Raw genomic sequence first — 21,862 nt, forward strand, 5'->3', positions numbered from 1 at the left:
TGCAAGCATGATTCATATTTATTATTTGTGCTATTTGTTTGGTACCAACCTAAATGTCACAGAACAGGCAAGACTGGGTAGGAGGCTGAAAAAGGAGCACAAGTGATACAATGTGCAATCAAGAGCAGGAATAAAAAGAACATTTAAGACCAGAATGGAAAGATGGCAAAGGAGAGCCAATACGGAAGTCTAAAGAGAACACCAAAACAGGAGCCCATGATGAGCAGCATGAGCTTGGGTAACTCTGGAGAGGATACTTAAATCACAGGTAAGAAGATCATGGTTCCTAATAAATGGTCTAAAGTAATGATCATTATTATGGTCATTACGGTGACTTTACCTCTCTGGGCCTCAGTTTTCTCCATCATCAGAGAAGTTCACACTAGATCTGCAAATTTTTTTTTGTCTGCTATTTTTAAGGGAGAGGAGTTTCAATTTTTTAAACTCCTTAATGGAGATAAGGCATTATTTTAAAAGGTTAGGATGTACCTGGCTAGAGAATACTGCAGATTCCTTCCATTTCTAACATCCTATTATGACGATATATTCTGGTTCACTTGACTTCGGAGAAAAAGTTTCTTAATCACTTATTGCTAGCAGAAAACTAAATTCAAAAATTATAACAAAAATAAATGAATGAAAAGAGGATCACTGTATGGATCAATGAGAAAAGCATGCCATGAATTAAGAAGTAAGGTTAATTCAATCCTCTGTGCCTGTTGTTTAGAAAAAAATTGTAAACCTGTACAACAAATCCCCAAGAAAAAAAAGCAAATAATTAGAGATATTTGTTAGATTACATAGTCAGTACATGGTATGATATATGATACCTCCATTTCTCCCCCAAAAATAAAAATACTAGTTGGAAATATGTGTCATAGTTTTTAATAACCTCTGCCACGATGCCCTATTAGAAAAAAGTCTAGAAATGCCACCAATATAAAAGGAGTCATCAATGAGAGATACTTTAGTCCAAACCAATATCCACAGAAACTCAGATTACACACTATTAAGGTTATCATTATGTTGCAAACCAGCAACTCTGCAAATACCCCCTTATTTAATTTCCACAACTCATTGGGATGGCAATAATAAGTCCCAGAGACACTGAAAGCAAGGTCATAATGCTAGGAGGTGGTAGAAGCAACGTTCAGTCAATCATTTTAAGATTTCATTTTTTTAAGGATTTTATTTATTTAAGAAAGAAAGAAGATGAGGTGGGGGGGGGGGCGGCAGAGTTAGAAGGCAAAGCAGACTCCTCATTGACTGGGGAGCTAGATGCAGGGCTCAATCCCAGAACTCTGAGATCATGACCTGAGCCAAAGGTAGATGCTTAACCAACTGAGCCACCCAGGAACCCCTACGATCTCATTTTTAAGTAATCTCTACAATACAACGTGGGACTCAAAGTCACAACCCCAAGAGCAAGAGCTGCATGCTCTACTGAGCCAACCAAGTGCCCCAAAACCAACGTTTAAATGGTAGATTTATTTGGCTCTACAACACAGCTTTTTAAACTATATCTCTACTTTTATTAAGCCACCCATGAAATCACACTTCCCAAGTGAGAAGCTTAACCTCCTCAGCATGACATTTTTGTTCCATATTGATGATGTCTGCATTATTAGGCTCAATGAGGTCACTAATAAGGTGGTCCCATAGAAATTTTTCTCACAAACACAAATTATACATACAACTAATCTTTTCTAAAGTTGACAAGCAACTACTCACATTAAAGTAAAAATGGGGCCAAGTATATAAAGGGAAAGAAATAAAAACACTGAAATCTGCAGTGAATGGTACTTAGCTGTTGAATATAATAACCAAAGTAACAAGCAAACCCCAGACCAGCACAATGAGCAAGAAGAATTCAAATAGTAAATAAGATGACACAATGAGCCATAAACAGCAACAGGGCCTGTAGGCCTCAGAAATTTCAAGTTTACTTTTACACTACAGATCCTATTGTTCTTGGTGGAGAAAGCTGAATTGGCAGTCACTACATATATTTGTTTGCCTTAATAATAACACATTTTATGCATCAGAGAGAAAAAAAATTCTTTTAAATTTCTGATGCAAGGCAATGATCCAAAAGCTATTGGCTTCTAGGATGAGAATTACCTCTCTTTTGTATAGATTGTGTGTGAATACAATGCACGCATGCTCTGGCACTGTCTTTTAGCTACCGCCACAAGAGTGGAGCCTATAAAACAGCCTGGGGCTATAGTGGATCAGGCTAAATGGTAAAAGTTACAATGAGTTTGGGAAACAGGATTATGACTAAGAAGACCCTCCAAATCTCAAGGCAAGGGGTTCACTGCCAACTCTACAACAGGTTACAGAATAAACCTGAGGCCAGTCTTTTAACCCACCTTCTTCTGTTTTCATTATGTCTAAAATGGGAATTGTAATTTAATGTAAATAAGAGTACAAAATGTAAAGTGCTATCACTATATTAAAGCATGCTCTGAAACTCCAGAAATACATAAAATCAAAAACTAAAATCACCTGCAGTGTTTTATTATGTTTATATGTATATTTGATACACACATGGTCTCATAATTAAAAATCAATATACATCACTGACGCTATTAACTATATTACTCTTTCACTCATTAACCATTTACATCCTTCATGGAAGAATGGAAATAAAAGAATAAATTAAAAAATTGTCTACATATACATGCCCTATATTTAAAGAAAATTTCTGCAACTTTTCAAAAACTGCACACTAAGAAGTGAGGTGTTTGACCAAATAAGCAACAAACATAACTCTTCCAAATGTGAGTTTTTATTGTAAAAGGCCTAAAAACAGTAGTATTTCCCAGCTTTGATTTATGAATCTTTCACTCCAAGAAGCAGGCCCCTGAGATATTTAGACTACACTGGGAGATTCCTCAGGTATGTGTAAACATACAAATGCAGTGGTGGTGAGTTGAAGTGTTATTTTCACACCCTATCCCCCCACATACACTTAAAAAAGTAAGAGTACGAAGATGTACTAGGTTCTCAGACATGTATTTTCAACTTAAATCATTATAATTTTCTCCCACCTTCTTTCCAGTTCTTAGAAGAGTATTTGTGGTAGCCAAAGAAAACCCAGGAAAATGCACTGGAAGTTACACTTCATAGATACAAACTAAATGAGGCTTTAAGAATATAATTTGCAAATAGCAACTTTCATAAAGTACTGTACAGCATCTGACCATTCCTCTAATACTCCCAGCCCATTTAAAGTTCAGGCCAACTTTCTATTTAAATGATAATAATAGTAATTATCAAGTGCTATGCCTCCCTCTACTATGTCAGGCTCCAGGCTAGCTTTTAAATTCTAGTATTATCTCACTTTATCCTCATCAAAATCATAAAGTAGGTCTAAATATAATCTTTTAAAAGAAGAAACTGGGACACCTGGGTGGCTCAGCGGTTGAGCCTCTGCCTTGGGTTCGGGGCGTGATCCTAGAGTCGGGGAATTGAATCCCACACATCGGGCTCCCTGCATGGAGCCTGCTTCTCCCCCTCTGCCTGTGTCTCTGCCTCTCTCTGTCATGAATAAATAAGTAAAATCCTTAAAAAAAAAAAAAAAAAATGGAAGAAGAAACTAAGACACTAAAGTTAAGAAACTTGCCAGGGTCACGGACCAGTTATCCAAACCTCAGTGAGCCTAAATGCAAAAGTTCAAGCTTTTTTAAAAAAACAAAAAACAAAAAAACATTTGACTTATTTATTCATGAGAGACACACAGAGAGAGGCAGAGACATAGAGGGAGAAGCAGGCACTCTGTGCGATCCCAACGCGGGACTCAATCCCAGAACTCCGGGATCATGCCCTGAGCCAAAGGTAGACTCGTTCAACCACTAAGAAACCCAAGCGCCCCAAAGCTCAGGGCGTTAACTCTCAATAGTATTTAAGAGTAGGGCTAGTTGTAGCAATATATGGAAAACTAGGGAGTTTCCTACTACATAGCTTTTAAGGAAAAAATTTTAAAAGAGAAATATGGAGAAGGATGGCAATCCATTAAGAACTTACTAGGAAACTGCCTGAAGCTTATGTGAAGGCTGATTTCTTGAATCAAGAAACATTTTAAAAATACTAAAGTTGTTGTCATTTACCCAAACGTGTCAGATGTGATAAAACAAATGCACAATAATTTTTTTTTTTTAAATACTATGTACATGGCAGCCCGGGTGGCTCAGTGGTTTAGTGCCGCCTTCAGCCCAGGGCCTGACCTGGAGACCTGGGATGGGGTCCCACGTTGGGCTCCCTGCATTGAGCCTGCTTCTCCCTCTGCCTGTGTCTTTGCCTCTCTCTCTCCCTGTGTCTCTCATGAATAAATAAATAAAATCTTTTTAATAAATAAATAAATAAATAAAAATACTATGTACAAGTCTGGCAGTGTGATGCGTCCAGCTCTAGTTTTATTTTCTACATTCATTTGGCTCATTCAGGATCCTTTCCGGTTCCATAGAAATTTTACAATTGTAAAATGCTGATGGTATTTTGATAGGGATGGCATTGAATGTGTAGATTTGCTTTGGGTAGCACAGGCGTTTTAACAATATCTGTTCTTCTAATCCATGAGCATGGGATGTTTTTCCATTTCTTTGTGTCTTCCTCAAGTTCTTTCATAAGTGTTCTATAGTTTTCAGAGTACAGATTTTACCTCTTTGGTTAGTATTCGTAGGTATCTTATGGTTTCTTCGTGCAATTGTTAACGGGATTGATTATAATTACTTATACTATGTATAACTGGGAATATAGAGCTAAAACTAATCTATTTCAGAAATTAATATATTCAACTATATGAAACATTAAAAACAAATAAAACATTCCAACATTACTATTCAGATTTAAAGATATGTATTTTAAGCCAAGAAAAATTATAGATGTTCTGAATTTAAAAACAGCTATGAATTTAACTTAATAGTAACTAGGATGTGCTCCTTTTCAAATTACTGTAACTGGTCAAGTAGTTTCAAGAACTTAGAAATGGGGATACCTGGGTGGCTCAGCGGTTGAGCATCTGCCTTTTTTGGCTCAGGGTGTAATCCTGATCAGGGGATAGAATCCCTGTGAGGATCCTGTTTCTCCTTCTGTCTATGTCTCTGCTTCTCTCTGTATCTCTCAGGAATAAATAAATAAAATCTTTAAAAAGAAAAAAGAACTTGGAAATGGTTTTGTCTCATAGATTTAAGTCTTCCTCCACCCAACAACCAAAATCTTATCAGCTCTCTCCTCCAAATTATCAAATGTATTATCTTTGTTAGTAGAAAACTGAGCTAAGTTTCCTGAAGAGAATCAGCTAAATTGTTTTTGTTACACTTTTATTTATAAGAATCACTAAACAGTCGCCTAAGAAGTAAACTCTTAGTTCTTTTAGTAAATTCTGTTCAGTGATTTCCCTAGCCAACGAATTATTTTTCTAAAACAGCAAGTAGAAAAGCTTGTATGTCAAACGCTGTATACCAAATAGATGAAGGATGGCTTATTAGAATTACAAGTGAAATTTTTATCTTAAGGAACTTAACAAATTTAAAATCCACTCAGGAAAAATGTTGACTGCCTTGATTGCAGTACAGTAACACTTGATATGTAGAAATTGTTTTTTAAACAGGTAAGGACTATAATCTGAGACATCTCTGACTAACCAGACAGATGAACTTTGAAGGAAGAGAAAGCTCAGCAAGTAACGTCAAACTGCCCAAAACAAACCTTCACTGACTTCCCCTACAGGTCTTTTTCCCTCTCTATGGAGGTGCTTTTGAGATTTCATTCAAATCCCTAACAGCTCCTATCAAATTATATTAGAATTGTGACCTTATGATAAGATGCCTACAACGATTCTAATTAATCTTAGTTTGTCGAATGGATTAATAAAAGCATTTTGTAGCTCTTTGGATAGATTACACATATGTGCATTAATCAGCAGTGAGCATCTAAGAGTAATTCCTGGAAAATCTACAAAAACACCCCAATGATTGAGAGAGGTAAAAACTTCTTACAAAGTCCTTTGGGAATCAGAAACATATAGGGGCTCTGACCACTATCCTTGAGAAGGTAATGTATCAAACAATAAGTAAAAGAAAATACATCATTTATTGTCCCCTTTCCCTTGAAGTGGGTAATTAAAAGAGTTTTTTGGGTGTTTGGTCATTTTAAGACCCAATGCACAAAAACTTTAAGCGCAAAACTAAAGACTTGAAACTTACAGAAATTCAGACCTCTTCTGTTGCTTGGGACATAGCTTGCTTGCATTCTTTCTTTCTTAAGGCCACTTGTGTGAAACTCTTTCAAGTAAAAACTACTACAAGATAAAGGACTTGCCTGTCCTCAGTCACCTCCTGGTCCCCTTGTGCTTAAACTGTTATCTCCATGATAAGCAAAGGTGCTCAGAGGTGCTTTCAAAGTCTTAAGGCTCCAGCAGAGTGATGACTGAGAGGCCCGCAGGCACTGCAAACCAACGCTGTCACTTCTAGTCACTGCTCGGCCCAGCTAATGCCATGCCTGTCATGACAAGCACCAGCCACCTTAAGGCACCACACCTCTACCTCGACAAAACATACCTTTGAAAAGGTATGAGCCATGGAGGGAATCTTTTCAGGGGTTGCCAAGGGAAGCCAGCCTCATCTCTAACAGCAGAGGCACAGTGAAAGAGCCCAAAGGCAGAGATACAAGGAGGGCTGCTAGCCCTAAGTGCAAATAATTGTTCTATTTCCTGTGCATGGACAGGGGGGAAAAATGACATGTTAAGATACCGTTTGACCAGGCTAAAGCGGGTTTAGTTGTCAGCCTAAACCTGCCATCTGGTGTTAAGATACAGCAGATCATCACACCCAGATGTGTTCCTTCAAACAAATCACATCTTTTTTTCTTATTCTCCCTTTTTTTCTTTCTGTAAAGAGAGAGGTGCCTGCCAAAGATACAAATCAGCTGAAGTTTACTTAAACTAAAAAACTCTTGTTATAATTTACTCAATCAAATGTGTAGGTATGTCACTTTATGCACCCCCACCCCAAAAGCAACCACTTTTCAGAAATGGTATCTAGACATGCTGAGCAGAAAATCATTTGTTTACTACACACTGACCCTAAAGTTAAGGCTATCCTTAGTCATCAAAAAGCCATTTCATCTGAAAAGTGAAATTTGTTTCAGTGAAGTAGAGTTCTGAAATCCTTGTCTTCCTCTTTATTTTTGACTCAATATCTCATTCCACAATTGGGGTGGGGAAGGGTTATGCAGTGCTATCATTTGCACCTCATTACACTTGGGCTGGAGCTTTGAGAAAGCTGATATTCCCTCTAAATTTTTACAGATGCTTCTAGTTTACCAGTTCATGACTGCACTACTAGAAAAGACTTCCTGCCTCTAAACTGCTTGCTGGCATGTATGCTGAATTTCAAAATCCCTGAAAAAAGTAAACCTTTGTGGTGTTCTCTTAACTTTCTTGCTGGGGAAGAGGGGGAGGGTCACCAAAACCACACCAAGCAAAAGCTTTTTCTTCTATAAAGTGAGACTCAATCTCTCAGAATTATTCACTCCTAACTACCGACTGTTCATCTTGATTTGGAAACCTCCCACAAAAATGTTCATTAACAGAAAGTTATTTGTGGAAGGTGTTTTTCATCATAAATTATAATTATGACACATTCAGTAAGTTGTAGAAATAACACCATCACAGGCAGCCTTTCACCTGAACCTATGTGTTTTCCTTTATTTTATACATACCATTGGAAAAACACTTTGGGACAGAGAGAAGGGACACTTTCTAAACCACCACCTCTTTTTTGTTTAATGGCTCCAGGGTTTTTCAAAGTTCAGGGCAGGTGACACTGGCCTGTTCTTAATCTTTACTGCTTTAGCAATGTTAAGGCTGATGACGAGGGACACAAATCCCCTGATGGAACTGAATGCATTCCAAACTCCCCGACCCACTCAAAGCCATAATCCCCTGCAGCTGGATCTTACTTACCACCATGCACAGCTAATACATTTTTTAAAAGCTAGTCACTGGTGACAAATGTAAACTGGACAGAGCAGCAGCTCCCCCTTCTCCCTGCCTCACTCCCCCACCCCTCAATCTTCCCCCATAACCCAGAGACTTGCTGTTTCTGTGATGAATAGGACCTGCCTTTTAGAACCACCAAGCCCATGCCATATAGCTCTGCTCTAAGTGACTGGAAGGTTTTAAAAGCATCTTCAGCTGTCAGACTATAACAAAAACAAAAAAAAAAAAGTCATCCTTAACACAAACATTTCACAACTGAGAAAACCCTATAAGTTGAGATTATCACTGCCATACTGAGCTCACTATTTATTTCACTATCACATGCAGGCGAACTGTTCTGGCACCCTGGCAGCTTGACTGAATTAAGCTGGCTGCCATATTCTCCAGCACAATAAAATAAATGCAAAAAAAAAAATTGAAACCTGAGGATCTTCTGTGATATATTTTGTTTTATATCCCTTCACTTTTTTCTTCTGGAAAAAACTGGACAGAAAAATAGTAAACAAATAGTCTTTTACGATGGGCAAGTATGTTTTCACCATGAATGTTGATCATCCACTTGGAGAAACCAAGTCACCCAAGTAGATAAAAGCTTTGTGCTGGATGAAATCTCTAAAACTCAGGGCCATAAACTATGAAAACCACAACTTAAAGATAGATGACAAGATCAATGAGTGGATATCTAAATTAGGGGAAAAATAGTGTCAAATGGTATCAAAATGCCATACAAAACAGATGATAAACTTTGACAAAGGAACAAGCTATCCACTTTACCTGGTTCAGAAAAAGTAGGGGTTAACCTATGTGAGTTTTTTGGGTTTATTCTAGTTCCCAGATAACTAGTAATAAGTGCTATGATTTAAGTGATATTACCAATTAGACTTGGCAATGGCTACCACAACACTGACTACAACGCTTAAATTGCATTAGATTTAATTACTGCAAAATTACATCTGGAAAGGGAAGCATAATTTTATAACCACCCTCAGCATTCTAGCTTGAGCTCAGTCCCTACATGATACATACTCATCCTAGTAATTGAGGCCCTGAAAGGCACCACAGTTAATAATGTGTAACTAGCAAGAACACAAGGAGAAGCAACAAGCAGGTCGCCAAGAATTAAATTCACATCTGATTATGTGACCTCTCAGCATCCTCCCAGCACTGCTGAGAGCAGGTACTCCAAAAGTAGCCTGGTGACCAGCCTCAGCAGGACCCACAAAACAGGAATTTGGCTGCAACTGGGGTCAAGGTAGGACAAGGCACTGTACCAATGGGGAAGGAATAGGACAACGTGCTTGAAAGAGTCCAACTCTGATATTCCTACTTGTCACCCACTGTCACATTCCCAGAATCAAGAGAACTCAGTCAACACATGAGTAATTCAATCAAATGGGAAAAATATAAACCCTGTTGTTTGTGGTGACTCTAGTGCCTTGGGACTAAACTTAAATGTGGAGTGTGCACAAGGAAGGAGAATTTGTGAATTTTGATGAGAGAACACGAAAGAAGGTTTAGAGATTACTGTATGTACAAACGTCTATCTATTTTTGTGGTAGATGTCAGGGAAAAGTGTGAAAAACATACAGGTGATTGTACTTTTTTAAGACTGAGAGTAGAGGAATAACAAACCAAAAAAAAGGGAAAGAAAATGGACCTTTGTGATTCATAAATTTCAGAGTTATGATTAATGGCAACATATACTTAGCCTAAATCCATATTATATATCCATCCAAAAAACACTTATTAAGGCATGTTGTATTGTTCATATAGTAATCAAAGATGGCAGTGCTTTACAGCATTACCTTAAATATCTATCATAAATTGCAAGTAGTATTTCCACTTCATAATACAAAATGATCTCAGGCCTAATTTCTCATGTCTATAATGATAATGTACATGCTGTAAAGTTGTCAAAAAACCTACACAAAATGTAAAAAGTTAAGCTTTGGGGGGGAAAAAAAACCCTGAATCATAACCAGATCTCTCTGCATGTTACTTAAAATGTGATAAAAATTGAGCTTAATCAAATCTTTTCATACTAAAATAAACTATCATTGTGCCCAACAACATCACAGGTAGAAGTTTGTAATTAATCCGATGAGAAATGTTGATTATATTTGATAGGAAAACCACAACAAATTATCTTTCTCCGAACTTCCAGGAACCAATTCATAACACTTACAAAAACCTAAGTGAAAACGCTTCGTTTTGGGTAAGCATAAATCCTCGCAAGGAAACACATATAAAATGAATACTGTCTCTTTAAGTTGAAGGACCTACTATAGTTAGGTAGTATGAAGCCAAGAAAAAGTTCTGAAGTTTAACTCTCAGGAGCAAACATTTTCTACTTGTGAAGTAAACTCTGTTGAAAGACAGCAGACTACGGTCCCACCAGTAAAAACAGGAAAGTTTTCAGCCAGTGACAGCTTTGCCTACAGAGAAAAAAAAAAGTGTCATAGACTCACTTTATTAAACCATATGCTCATTGCCCTGTGAAGAAAGCAGGGTCACTAATTAGTTCATTCTGTGAAAGAAGCCCTTCCTGATCCCGTTGACTTTTGTCCCCCTGCTTAGCTCCAGCTATTTCTGTCATGCAACTTGAAAATCACTGGAGGGAGGAAGATCGCCATAACAACCGCTGAAATGATCTTGTGGAATGTGTCTAGTGGCACTGGAATAACCTGAATATGTGCTCCAGATGTGTCGGCTGTCAGGAAAAAAGTAAACACATCTGATGGACAGCGTATGACTAGATGGCCTCGAAGCGACTCCAGAGGCTCGGGGAGGGGGAGGGGCGGCATCTGGGAGCAGAGGGGTGGCGGGCGGGGCGGGCAGGGGAGAAGGGGGCGAGCCCGCAGCCCGCGAGCCGGGCGCCCCGGAGCACTGAGCTCCACTGTTCCGCCCGCGTCCCTCCCCTGAGTGGCCTCTGCGGGACTGCGGCGGCCCCTGCGAATTTCCGTCTGGCACGGACTTGTGAGCATTTGGGAACAAACTAAAACATGAATGCTGAGAGGAAGGGGAAAAAGAGAGGGAGCGGGTTCAAAATGCTTTCTGTCTTAAATATTAATGGCAACATGTTTTTAAAGCATTCTGTCTTCGGGGGAGGGCTGCCTCCAGGCCCCTTACCCTCCGTCTACCAAATGAATGGTCATGCCTTTTTGCCCTATATGCAATACTCTCAAGCACTCTTTTTATTAGGTGACTGAGTGATTACATTCCTCATCTGAAAAATGTTGTCTTTTTTGATGTTGGTGTTGTTCCATAGACTTTCACAAGTTGGACAAGTGGGTTGGTTCCCTAACCCAAAATATTTTTTTAAAATATTTTCCTAATGAAATACACAGAAAGAACTAGAAAACATGATATAGGCCAAAACACATTTTCACCTTAGGTCCTGTTCTCAGGAGTATTTGCAAAGGAAAGGACTTAGCTCTATGACCAGTGCTTATGTTCACAAACAAAATAGCAGTTCTACAAACATCTAGCACATAGTAGGCACTTGTTGAGTATCTGCTGAATCAAACTAGTTTTTAATGTATAAGATTTAACTAAAAATTCTTCTTCGTTCTACATATAAGCAGCAGCAGAGATTACTTAAAAAAATAAGTAACCAAGTTTAAAAATACTTAAGAAAAATAAATGGGAAGTTTATTTCGCCAGAGAACAAAAATGCCTCCCTAAAGAAAATAGGAAACACGGTCTCCACTATAGTACACAAACCACCTACTTGCACATGAACCTAACACATTTTAATGCCTACTACTACTCCTACAGTTTATAGAATGAACTTAAGTTTTCCAGAATACGTTTAAAAATTTTTTTCACTAAAGTCTTATCATAAATGCTTACATCTGTGAAAAGATTTAAAAGGTTTGTGCAGAAATATAGAATTGATGTCAAAAGTTTTTCAAGCAACATATTCCAGATTTTTCATTCAAAAACTGCACAATTATATTTCAATTAAATTTCTAGTAGTTTCAGTAGTTCTCTAAACAAAGAACAAAACTGGGGCAGCCCCGGTGGCGCAGAGGTTTAACGCCGCCTGCGGCCCAGGGTGTGATCCTGGAGAGCCTGGATCGAGTCCGGCATCGGGCTCTCTGCGTTGAGCCTGCTTCTCCCTCTGCCTGTGTCTCTGCCTCTCTCTCTCTGTCTCTATGAATAAGTAAATAAAATCTTTAAAAAAAAAAAAACAACAAAACTGTACTGGAGGGTATTTACTTCTATAAAATACACGTTAAGATATAAAATTGCTTATTTAAAATCTTTAAAATTGCCTATGCTTAACATTCATTAAGCTCAATAAATTATATCACCTGTGCTGAGGGATGGCAGCATTCACCTGGCACTTTCTCTCATTCAAGAAGATTGCCAACTTGCGAATCCCCTTTCAATTCTAAGTAAGTACATTTTCCTTCTTCGATAAAACTCATTTAGTGACTCAGATTCTGAAAGCAGATCACCAAAGGGAAAAAGAAAACTATAAGAAATTATTATTTGAGAGCAGAAAATGGAACAAATCTTCAACTCACTTTCTACTCTGTAATTCACATATTTAACCTGGCAGAGGAAGACCCTAAGGATACTTAAAGGCTGAAGGACTCAAAATTTGAAGAAATAGGTGCAAGGACAACACGAGTGAATGGCACTGCTTCTGCATTCTAGAAATTGGATTCCACTGGCAGTGAACTGAATGAAGCCAGTAAGAGATTCACGGTTGTGGAAAATGTTTCATAGTCCTCTAAACGAAAACGTCGTTATTTCCTTGTAACAGAAACTGTACATCTTGACAAGCTAGACGACCTAAAATAATCATTGCCAAGGTGCAATTTATAAAATTTGTTGGCAACTTATAAAAAACAAATAATTTTGGTATTTGCAATTATTTGTAGAGCATACTTTATTATTATTCCTGTCTAATCTAGCCCTCCCCCCCATTAAGACTTCTAAACAGACTGACAGATTTCCAAATTAAAAGCTTAATATTTAAAAGCTTTTATGAGCCAAAATCATAAATGTGCACATTTGTAACATGAAGTGCCAAATGTCCAAAAGATGGATGAGTTTCAATGACCATTTTCATTTGCCTTGACTTTAGTATTCAACCAATAAGCAGAAAGTTCATGTATACTCAAAAGAATTGGAATGCATTTATATTCATTCATGTGATGTTTCTTATCCAACTAAAATTCCTAAAACTGAACTTGTAGTTAACTTTTATAAGAAGGCAAATAAAGCATTCAATCTTTCCTCAAATTCAGAGTAATGGTTTTTCAGTGAGGTATGTATGTGTGTGTGTGTGTGTGTGTGTGTGTGTGTTTCTTAAGAGCATCAAAAGGTTGGAATGGGATGAAACCTGGATTTAATGTAGGAAGTATTCAAGTTCCAGGAGTTATATGATACCCATATGAACAGTTTTGGTGACTGAACTCCACACAATTAAGCCTGTAGCTGACATCAAACTTCATACATACATTCTGTCCTGAGTTCACTTCATGTCCAAAACCCAATCAAGTGATCATGGTTCAGTTTCTCAAACTACCAAATTCTTCTAGTGCCACACAAGTAGCACAAGCTCCATACATAATCTTCTTAATGCTTTTCTGTTTCATACCACTGGGCAGATAATGGTAATAATGCACATTACAAACTTATAACAAGACCATTAAGATTAGCAAACACATCAAGCAAGATCTAGGAAACTTTGGAGAGTTATACCACCAATTCTTTTACCATTCTATACAGTATTAAGGAATGCCAGGAGAGTTGAATACTCAAGCAAAAAAAAAAAAAAACAAATCAAAACAAAATAAAACAAAAACACTAAACACTGCAATGCAGTTTCCTGGCTACAGGAGTTCTGAACTAGCCATGTTCATGTGAAATGGCACCATTTGTTGAGCAGAAACCAGAGAAGGTTACAGGAATAAATGAAACCAAACTCCATATTTAAAGCAATGATTTCCCAGTTTCTGTTGAAGGAAACATGGATTCTTGAGAAAAAGCATTTTAAAGGATATGAAAGAGAACTCTTTAGTCCTTAAAACAATGAGAAATTCACCAAAAGAAAAAATACAAAGCTATTAATACTTGTACTTAAATGTCAACAGAATAAGAAAATCTAGAAGGTTCTATGACATCATCAGTCACATGTTAGACTGTCAAGAGAAAAGAAGCCATGAACCAGCACAGAATTCCAGAGAAAAGCAGACAATCTGCGAAACAGAACACAAAGAACACAGTATGTTCTGCCCAATTTTAGAGGCCTAAAAGCTTCTTTATCTTTTGATAAGGAACAAATAGCTATAACATTTGACCTGCTTATTATAACATCAATTTATGTAAGAATTTCTAAAACCATTCACCCCTTTCATGCCCTGATGATAAGACAAGCAAGTCAATGAATCCTAACCCAAGTTTACAACAAACAATATTCTTCCAAGGGGTCTGTGAAATCCTCAAGACAAAATGTTACAATGGACATTAATTTTAAAAATATTTCCCATGTAGCATTTTGATAGTTGAAGGGAAAACAATCAGAAAGACTTGAACAAAACTCGAGAAAAATCCCTGAAACCACATTCCTTGTTATTACAGAAAAGGAATCAGCCTTAAAAAAGTTCAGTGATTCACCCCATATCACAGCTATGTATCTGGAGAAGAATTAGAGCAAAAACCCTTCCTGCAATGATAACCTCCCACAAATCCATCCTCTCTTGTCACAACCAACCTCACTCCTACTCCCAGATGACAACTGATGTGAATTCCCCAAATGATGAATTCTTCTTAGAAGCTCCACCTAAAGATGAGAGACAACATTAACAAAGAAATCCAAAGAACATTCTCCTGGACAATTTCTACCTTCTATCCTTATAAGCATTTTACTATAATTATTAAAATATAAAATATCCATTTTATGTTTGTACTCCATTTTTTTATTTTATTTTTTTTAATTTTTATTTATTTATGATAGTCACAGAGAGAGCGAGAGAGAGGCAGAGACACAGGCAGAGGGAGAAGCAGGCTCCATGCACCGGGAGGCCGACGTGGGATTCGATCCGGGGTCTCCAGGATCACGCCCTGGGCCAAAGACAGGCGCCAAACCGCTGCGCCACCCAGGGATCCCTGTACTCCATTTTTTAAAAGATTTTATTTATTTATTCATAAAGACAGAGAGAGAGAGAGGCGCAGAGACACAGGCAGAGGGAGAAGCAGGCTCCATGCAGAGAGCCCGACGTGGGACTCGATCCAGGGTCTCCAGGATCACACCCTGGGCTGCAGGCGGCGCTAAACCGCTGCGCCACCGGGGCTACCCTCCATTCATTTTTTTAAAGATTTTATTTACTTATTCATGAGAGACACAGAGAGAGAGAGAGAGAGAGAGAGAGAGAGAGGGGCAGAGTCACTGGCAGAGGGAGAAGCAGGCTCCACACAGGGAGCCCAATGTGAGACTCAATACCGAGAATCCAGGGCAGACTCCGGGATCACGCCCTGAGCCAAAGGCAGACACTCAACCACTGAGCCACCCAAGTGTCCCTTGAACTCCATTCTTATTCCATATCCTGGAACAGGTGCTCTCAAGCAATTAAATGGCAAGGAAGATAAAAAAGCTGAACTGAAAAGCCAGAGATATGGGGTCATTAGCCCCAAAGTAGTAATAGTTGACTATATTCTTTATTGTTCCTTTATCCATAGTTTACTAAGGGCAAAGAGCAATTTTTTCGATGCTGTTTTTCAATGTTATTGTCCTTGCAGGCCCATTACAGGACCCTTACATGCAGGGAATTGCTCATTAGTTGGCTGCTTGCCATAAGTAATCATTATGACCACATATGGGACATTGTCCCCTCCTCCAGAAAGAGGATCACCTCAAATGGACTGACAAGTGGCAGAGCTAGCCCTTCAGAAAAACATGTGGGCTGAAACCCTGCTTAAAACCTTCAACAGCTTCCCATTTCACTTAGAATAATGACTAAGGGCCTTACCATGGCCTACAAGCCCCTCTTCTCCATAGCTCTACTCTTTCTGCACCAGCTAAAACAGCCTTCTGTCCACACCTCCAATATCCCAAGCTCCCTCTGATCTCAGGGCACTGGTCTTTTTGCAACACTCAGCACCCTCTGACTTAACCTCAGGGAAAAAAAAAAAGAAAAAAGAAAAAAACCAACTCCAACTAATTTCTCTTTATCTTTCAGATCTCAGCTCAAATGGCTCTTCAGGAAAAATCTGCCCAGACTCCACTAAATACATTTGGTGTTCCTTTCTTCATATTTTGGGGTTCTGAGAAATATTCCATTTAGAAAATAAGGACTGGATTCCAAGGCTCAAAAATAAGTTTGACTATCACTGGCTCATTTCAAAAGTCCCTTAAAGCAAAATTATTCTGATATTTAGTATTTAATTTCCACTCTTGAGTTAAACTATGTTCATAAATGATTCGGTGTTATAAATTTGTAGATCCTCAAGTCTGCTTGTTAGGGCAAATGTTCATTTATTTAACACTCCAGAAATAGACCAATACTTTTACAAACTGTGGCCACTTTATTCCTTCTTTCCTCGTGTTAGTTGTAATAAGTAGCAGCTGAAGAAGAACAAAAATTATACAAGGCTCAGAACCAGCCTAAAGTCAGACTGCTAATTACCAACTGACTGACCTTAGGCCAAGCCACTATCTTCTCTGGGTCCATTTTTTCTTTTGTGAAAAGAGGAAAACAATGATACTTTTTCTTTTTTTAAGATTTTATTTATTCATGAGAGACACACAGAGAGAGGCAGAGACACAACAGGCAGAGCGAGAAGCAGACTCCCCATGGAGAGCCCAATGCGGGATTCAATCCCAGGACCCTAGGATCATGACCAGAGCCAAAGGCAGATGCTCAACCACTAGGCCACCAGATACCCCACAATACTTTAAAATATATATATATATATATATATTATTTATTTGAGAGAGAGAGAGAGAGAGAGAGAAAGTGCAAGCACACAAGCAGGGGGAGCAGCAGGCAGAGCCAGAGAGAGAGAAGCAAGGGGAGCAGCAGACAGAGACAGAGGGAAAAGCAAGCTCCCTATAGAGTAGGGAGCCCCATGCAGGGCTCTATCCCAGTACCCTGGGATCATGACCTGAGCAGAAGACACTTAACTGACTGAGCCACCCAGATGCCCCACAATGACACTTTCTTTACAGGATTCAGAAGATATATACCTGAAAGCCAACATTTATATTCCTAATATGTATCACATTTACCATTTCATAATTTTGCCTGATTACCTAAATAACAGTCTTCTTATCCATATGTAAACAGCTTAAAAGGAATACAGTTCTTTCCCTATCATTGATTGACTCCTTAGAGCCCAGTACAGTATCTGCCCTACACATATATTAAGCATCCAGCTAAGAATATTTAATCAATGAATAAAAAGATACTACAATATTGAATGGATGCCCCCATCCCTTTTTGCTAGCTTTGATTTCATTTTTAAGTGAAAAGTTAATTCTACAATGGGTAATAGTATCTTTGGCCTTCTCACCTGTGAACAGATGGTTAATATTTTTTCATAAAAGTCCATGTTCACTGGGACAGTCAGTCATGTATACTCATGAGTACTTAAGAAAAGTCCAATCAGGGATGCCCAGGTGGCTCAGCGGTTAAGCATCTGCCTTTGTTCGGCTCAGGGCGTGATTCTGGAGTCCCAGGACTGAGTTCCACATCGGGCTTCCTGCATGAGGCCTGCTTCTCCTTCTGCCTATGTCTCTGCCTCTCTCTCTCTCTTTCTCTCTCTCATGAGTAAATAAATAAAATCTTTAAAAACAAAATCCAGCTACTGGGTGGTAATGGTTTCATTCACTAGGTATCACAAATTCTGTGCCACTGTTCATAAGGACAACTGAGTACAAGGTGTATATAAGTTAGCACTGTCCTACACAAATGGAGACACACAATTCATACAGATGAAATGTCAGCAGCAACTTCATAAAATAACAAGAGCAAACACTGTCTACTTTTTCTATGTGTCAATAAAAATTGTTTAATATTCCAATCAACTGATTTTTCTGTGTGAAGCATGTTTTTACATTCTTAACATTAGTAACATTCAATGCTTACCACCACAAACCCATAAAGTAGGTCCCATTATTATCCTTATGTTATAGAGGCAGAATGAGCCTGCACTGCCTTAGTGCTTATAAAAACTTTCCACTTAACATCGAGTTAGCAAAAACCAGCATGTGCAAGGCACAGTTCTGAAATTTTTAAATGTGAGATTTTAGCCTCTTGCCAGGAAACATGGATTTAAGTTAGAAGGGGTCTTAAAAGAACTGGTGTCTAAGGTTGTATTGGTTTTTCCCAGTCTTACCAGGTTTGAGACTTACCCTAATAGGATAAAGCTTTTAACTGCAGGGAGCCTTCAGTGAAAGGCAGCACCCATCTCACCTAGTTAAGAATCCTGGCACTAGAAATCCATTTCACCCCACTTAGCAGCAAGCTGGAGTACATAATTATTTTCATCTGGTTATAACACAGGGTGGTGAGTTTAATCTCTAAAACCCTACAGGGATTGGTTTTAACAGTTTTAGAAATTGCCTCTCATGCTACGAATGTGCTGCACATCAAGATGGTCTTGCTAATGGTTCCCAGACTAGGATTTGGGGGGACCAAAGGCAAGGCCCCCTCCTTTCCATAATTTCCTTTCCTTTCTGGGCTGGGTCTGTGGTCATTCAAGGTATCTCTATGGCCCTGCTTTCAGAAACAATTTGCTGTGATTTGGACAAAAGAATAGATGACATTTTTTTTTTAAGTTATAGTCAATGATTACTATTCATGTAGTCAAATGAATCCATATATGAAGTGGACCATCAGGGACATAGCCTTGAATACACAAAGGTGTATATGCAGATGAAGCAGATTCCCAAACAATAACATACCATCAATGTGGCATAATCTCTAGTTTACTTTGATTTCTAAAACTTGTGCTAAACCACTCCTTCCAGGAAAAAAAATCTAGAAAACCAATTCAAGAATATAATTTAATGTCTCTCTTACTATTTTTTTTTAATTAAGTTGAACCCTACAACCATTAACACTAATTTCTCGTAGGTCCTTAAATGAGCCCTTGGCTTCAGGAATTAAAAAAGGACACGTTGCTAATCAACTTTTAAAGTGATATTGCTACAAAGAGTAAGTAAAATCCCATTAAGTAAAAATGATGATTTTCTTCAGCTTTTGGTAGAAGAGCCAATCCTGATACATATAGACAAATTAAACTTCCCTGCTTATTCAGATACAATCCTTAGGCTATTCACAGCATTTCAAGTGACAGCAAGCCACTTCTATTAATAAGGACAACTACTTGTCTAAAAGTCAACTTATACACCTGGTTCAACATATGCTAAAATATTTTGGCTTTGGCAAAAGAAAATTTATCATATCATAAAATCCCTCCTATATGATATGGGAGATTGCATAGGTAAATCCTAAGAGTCAAGTTTGTATAAGGCATAGAGACAGAAAAGTAACAAAACATTTTCAAATTTTTCCTTTTCACATTCTTGACTCAAAGTAATTATTTCAGTAGGATAAAACTAAAACAGCATGAGACACAGTCTTTTTTTTTTTAAGATTTATTTATTTATTCATGAGAGACACAGACTGAGAGAGAGAGGCAAAGACACAGGCAGAGGGAGAAGCAGGCTCCTTGCAGGGACCCTGATGCGGAACTCGATCCCGGAACCCAGGATCACCACCTAAGCTGAAGGCAGGCGCCCAACCACTGAGCCACCCAGGCGTCCCCCATGAGACACAGTCTTAAAAAAACCAGAATTCCACCAGACTATAAAGTCCTTAAGGAAAAAAATAAAATAAAAAAAAATAAAAAAAAATAAAAGTCCTTAAGGAATTATCTGTAGCTCCAAAGGCAATACCTCGCATAAAGGAGGTCCCTCAAGTAATATTTATAAAATGAAATAAATAAAACCTCAGAACTACAGTCTTTAAAATACTTTCAAACATATTTTCATACTGATTTAAGATATACAAGACAGAGATTCTTATGCCACTTCAAAGATGAGGAACCAGGACATCAGAGCACCACTGGCCTGATCTTAGGGCTCTCCAGACACTACTTTCCACTACCATTACACTCTACCATCATTTAAAAAGCTCAGAGCACCCATTCTTCAGCTTTTGTTCTGCTTTCTATATTTTACGATTGTGGTATAAAAACACCAAAAATGGAAGGCAACCAGATCATTCAGATGCCAAACACTTAACAAGATCCACTACTGTCTTTTGCAGCTGTGAAAGTCTGATGGCTCAGGCTACCAGATATTTACATCTACTTATATAAAACACATTAACACTGCATTATTCTGTACACAAATTTCAACTTACCATTTTTAAAAAACATTTTATTTATTTATTCATGAGACACACAGAGAGAGAGGCAGAGACATAGGCAGTGGAGAGAGAAGCAGGCTCCATGCAGGGAGCCCAATGTGGGACTAGATCCCTGGACTCCAGGATCAGGCCCTGAGCTGAAGGCAGGTGCTCAAATGCTGAGCCACCCAGGCGTCCCAATCATTTATTTTTAAACAAAAATGTTTCTTTGGAGTTTTTTTCATGCACAGATCTCTACTGACAGTTTTAAGTCTAGATAGACTTTGACAGGAAAAACTTGAAGCAAAGAAATTCAAGTTATTATCACTCACTTCCAGGGTCTGTAGATTTCTCTCTAAAAACAGACCACAACAGAACATACCATACTAACCTATATGAATTACAGAATGAAAAATCCAGGATATTTTCAGATTCCTCAATTTAAACTTCAAACTGGACACGATCTTCACCTGGTAGCTTACTGTTACTCTTAGGTAAAATCAGCTGCTGATTCAACATTTATGGAATTATTTTATTCCAGGCTTATGCAAGGTTTGGTGACTCAAATATGAGCAAACATGACTTGTGCCCTTGAACAATCTTAGATGGCTAAGACAGATTCAAAGAAATTCAAAAAGGCAATGTGTATGGCCTTTGTGTGCTACAAGCATATTTGCTACATTTAATATCTTAAGGAACACACATGAAAGAAAATTACTAATTTTGTTGGTCAATGAGGTGAGCTAACAAGTTACTTCTTACATAGGTCATTCCTTGTATAAAGGCCTAATACCAGGGCACTGAGTGGCTCAGTGGGTTAAGGGTCTGCCTTCTGCTCACGTCATGATCTCAGGGTCCAGGGATTGAGCCCTGTGTTGGGCTCCCTGCTTGTCAGGGAGTCAGCTTCTCCCTCTCCCTCTGTCTCTGCCCTTCTTTCCACTTATGTTCTCTCTCTCATAAATATATAAAATCTTGAAAAATAAAGGCCTAATACTTAAAAGCCATTAAAATATAGTTTCTAATACAGTATATTACGTCTTTAATAACTCTGGATAATTTTCTTAGATAACAAAAAATGGTAGAAACAAGAATTCTTTTTTTTTTAAGAATTCTTAAAGTAATAATTCCTCAGTAGTTTGTATCTTTATATACCTGAAGGTGATCTTATTTGCTTTCAACCCTGCTGAGCCAATCGTAATTGCACCAGTTGCTAAGAACTCCACACATTTTTTTTTTTAGATTTTATTTATTCATTCATGAGAGACACAGAAAGAGGTAGAGACATAGTAGAAGGAGAAGCAGGCTCCCTGCAAGGAGCCTGATATGGGACTCGATCCCGGAACCCCGGGATCACACCCTGAGCCAAAGGCAGATGCTCAACCGCTGAGCCACTCAGGCATCCCTCCACACCTTTCAATATTTTTATACTATGCTGTATATCAATATGGCAAGAATTACAAGGACAGCACTAATTTTCTAACATGCT

General features: G+C 38.2%; 1 protein-coding gene across 8 annotated transcripts in view; it reads right to left on the reverse strand.

Moving 5' to 3' along the window:
• The window catches only part of BNC2 (basonuclin zinc finger protein 2), a 436,884-nt gene that overhangs the window by 378,455 nt on the left and 36,567 nt on the right, over positions 1-21,862 (reverse strand). For 3 of the 8 annotated variants that reach the window (XM_077912060.1, XM_077912057.1, XM_077912052.1), the window contains exon 2: positions 14,736-14,804. The exons of 4 other annotated variants lie outside the window; for them this stretch is intronic. In XM_077912060.1, coding sequence (XP_077768186.1) covers positions 14,736-14,804 — 69 coding nt within the window. Of the gene's footprint in view, positions 1-14,735; positions 14,805-21,862 lie in introns of those variants that run through there. One more of the 8 variants, XM_077912070.1, reaches the window with a different exon arrangement.

Source organism: Canis aureus, chromosome 10, assembly GCF_053574225.1.
Source record: "Canis aureus isolate CA01 chromosome 10, VMU_Caureus_v.1.0, whole genome shotgun sequence".
NCBI classification, from domain to species: domain Eukaryota; kingdom Metazoa; phylum Chordata; class Mammalia; order Carnivora; family Canidae; genus Canis; species Canis aureus.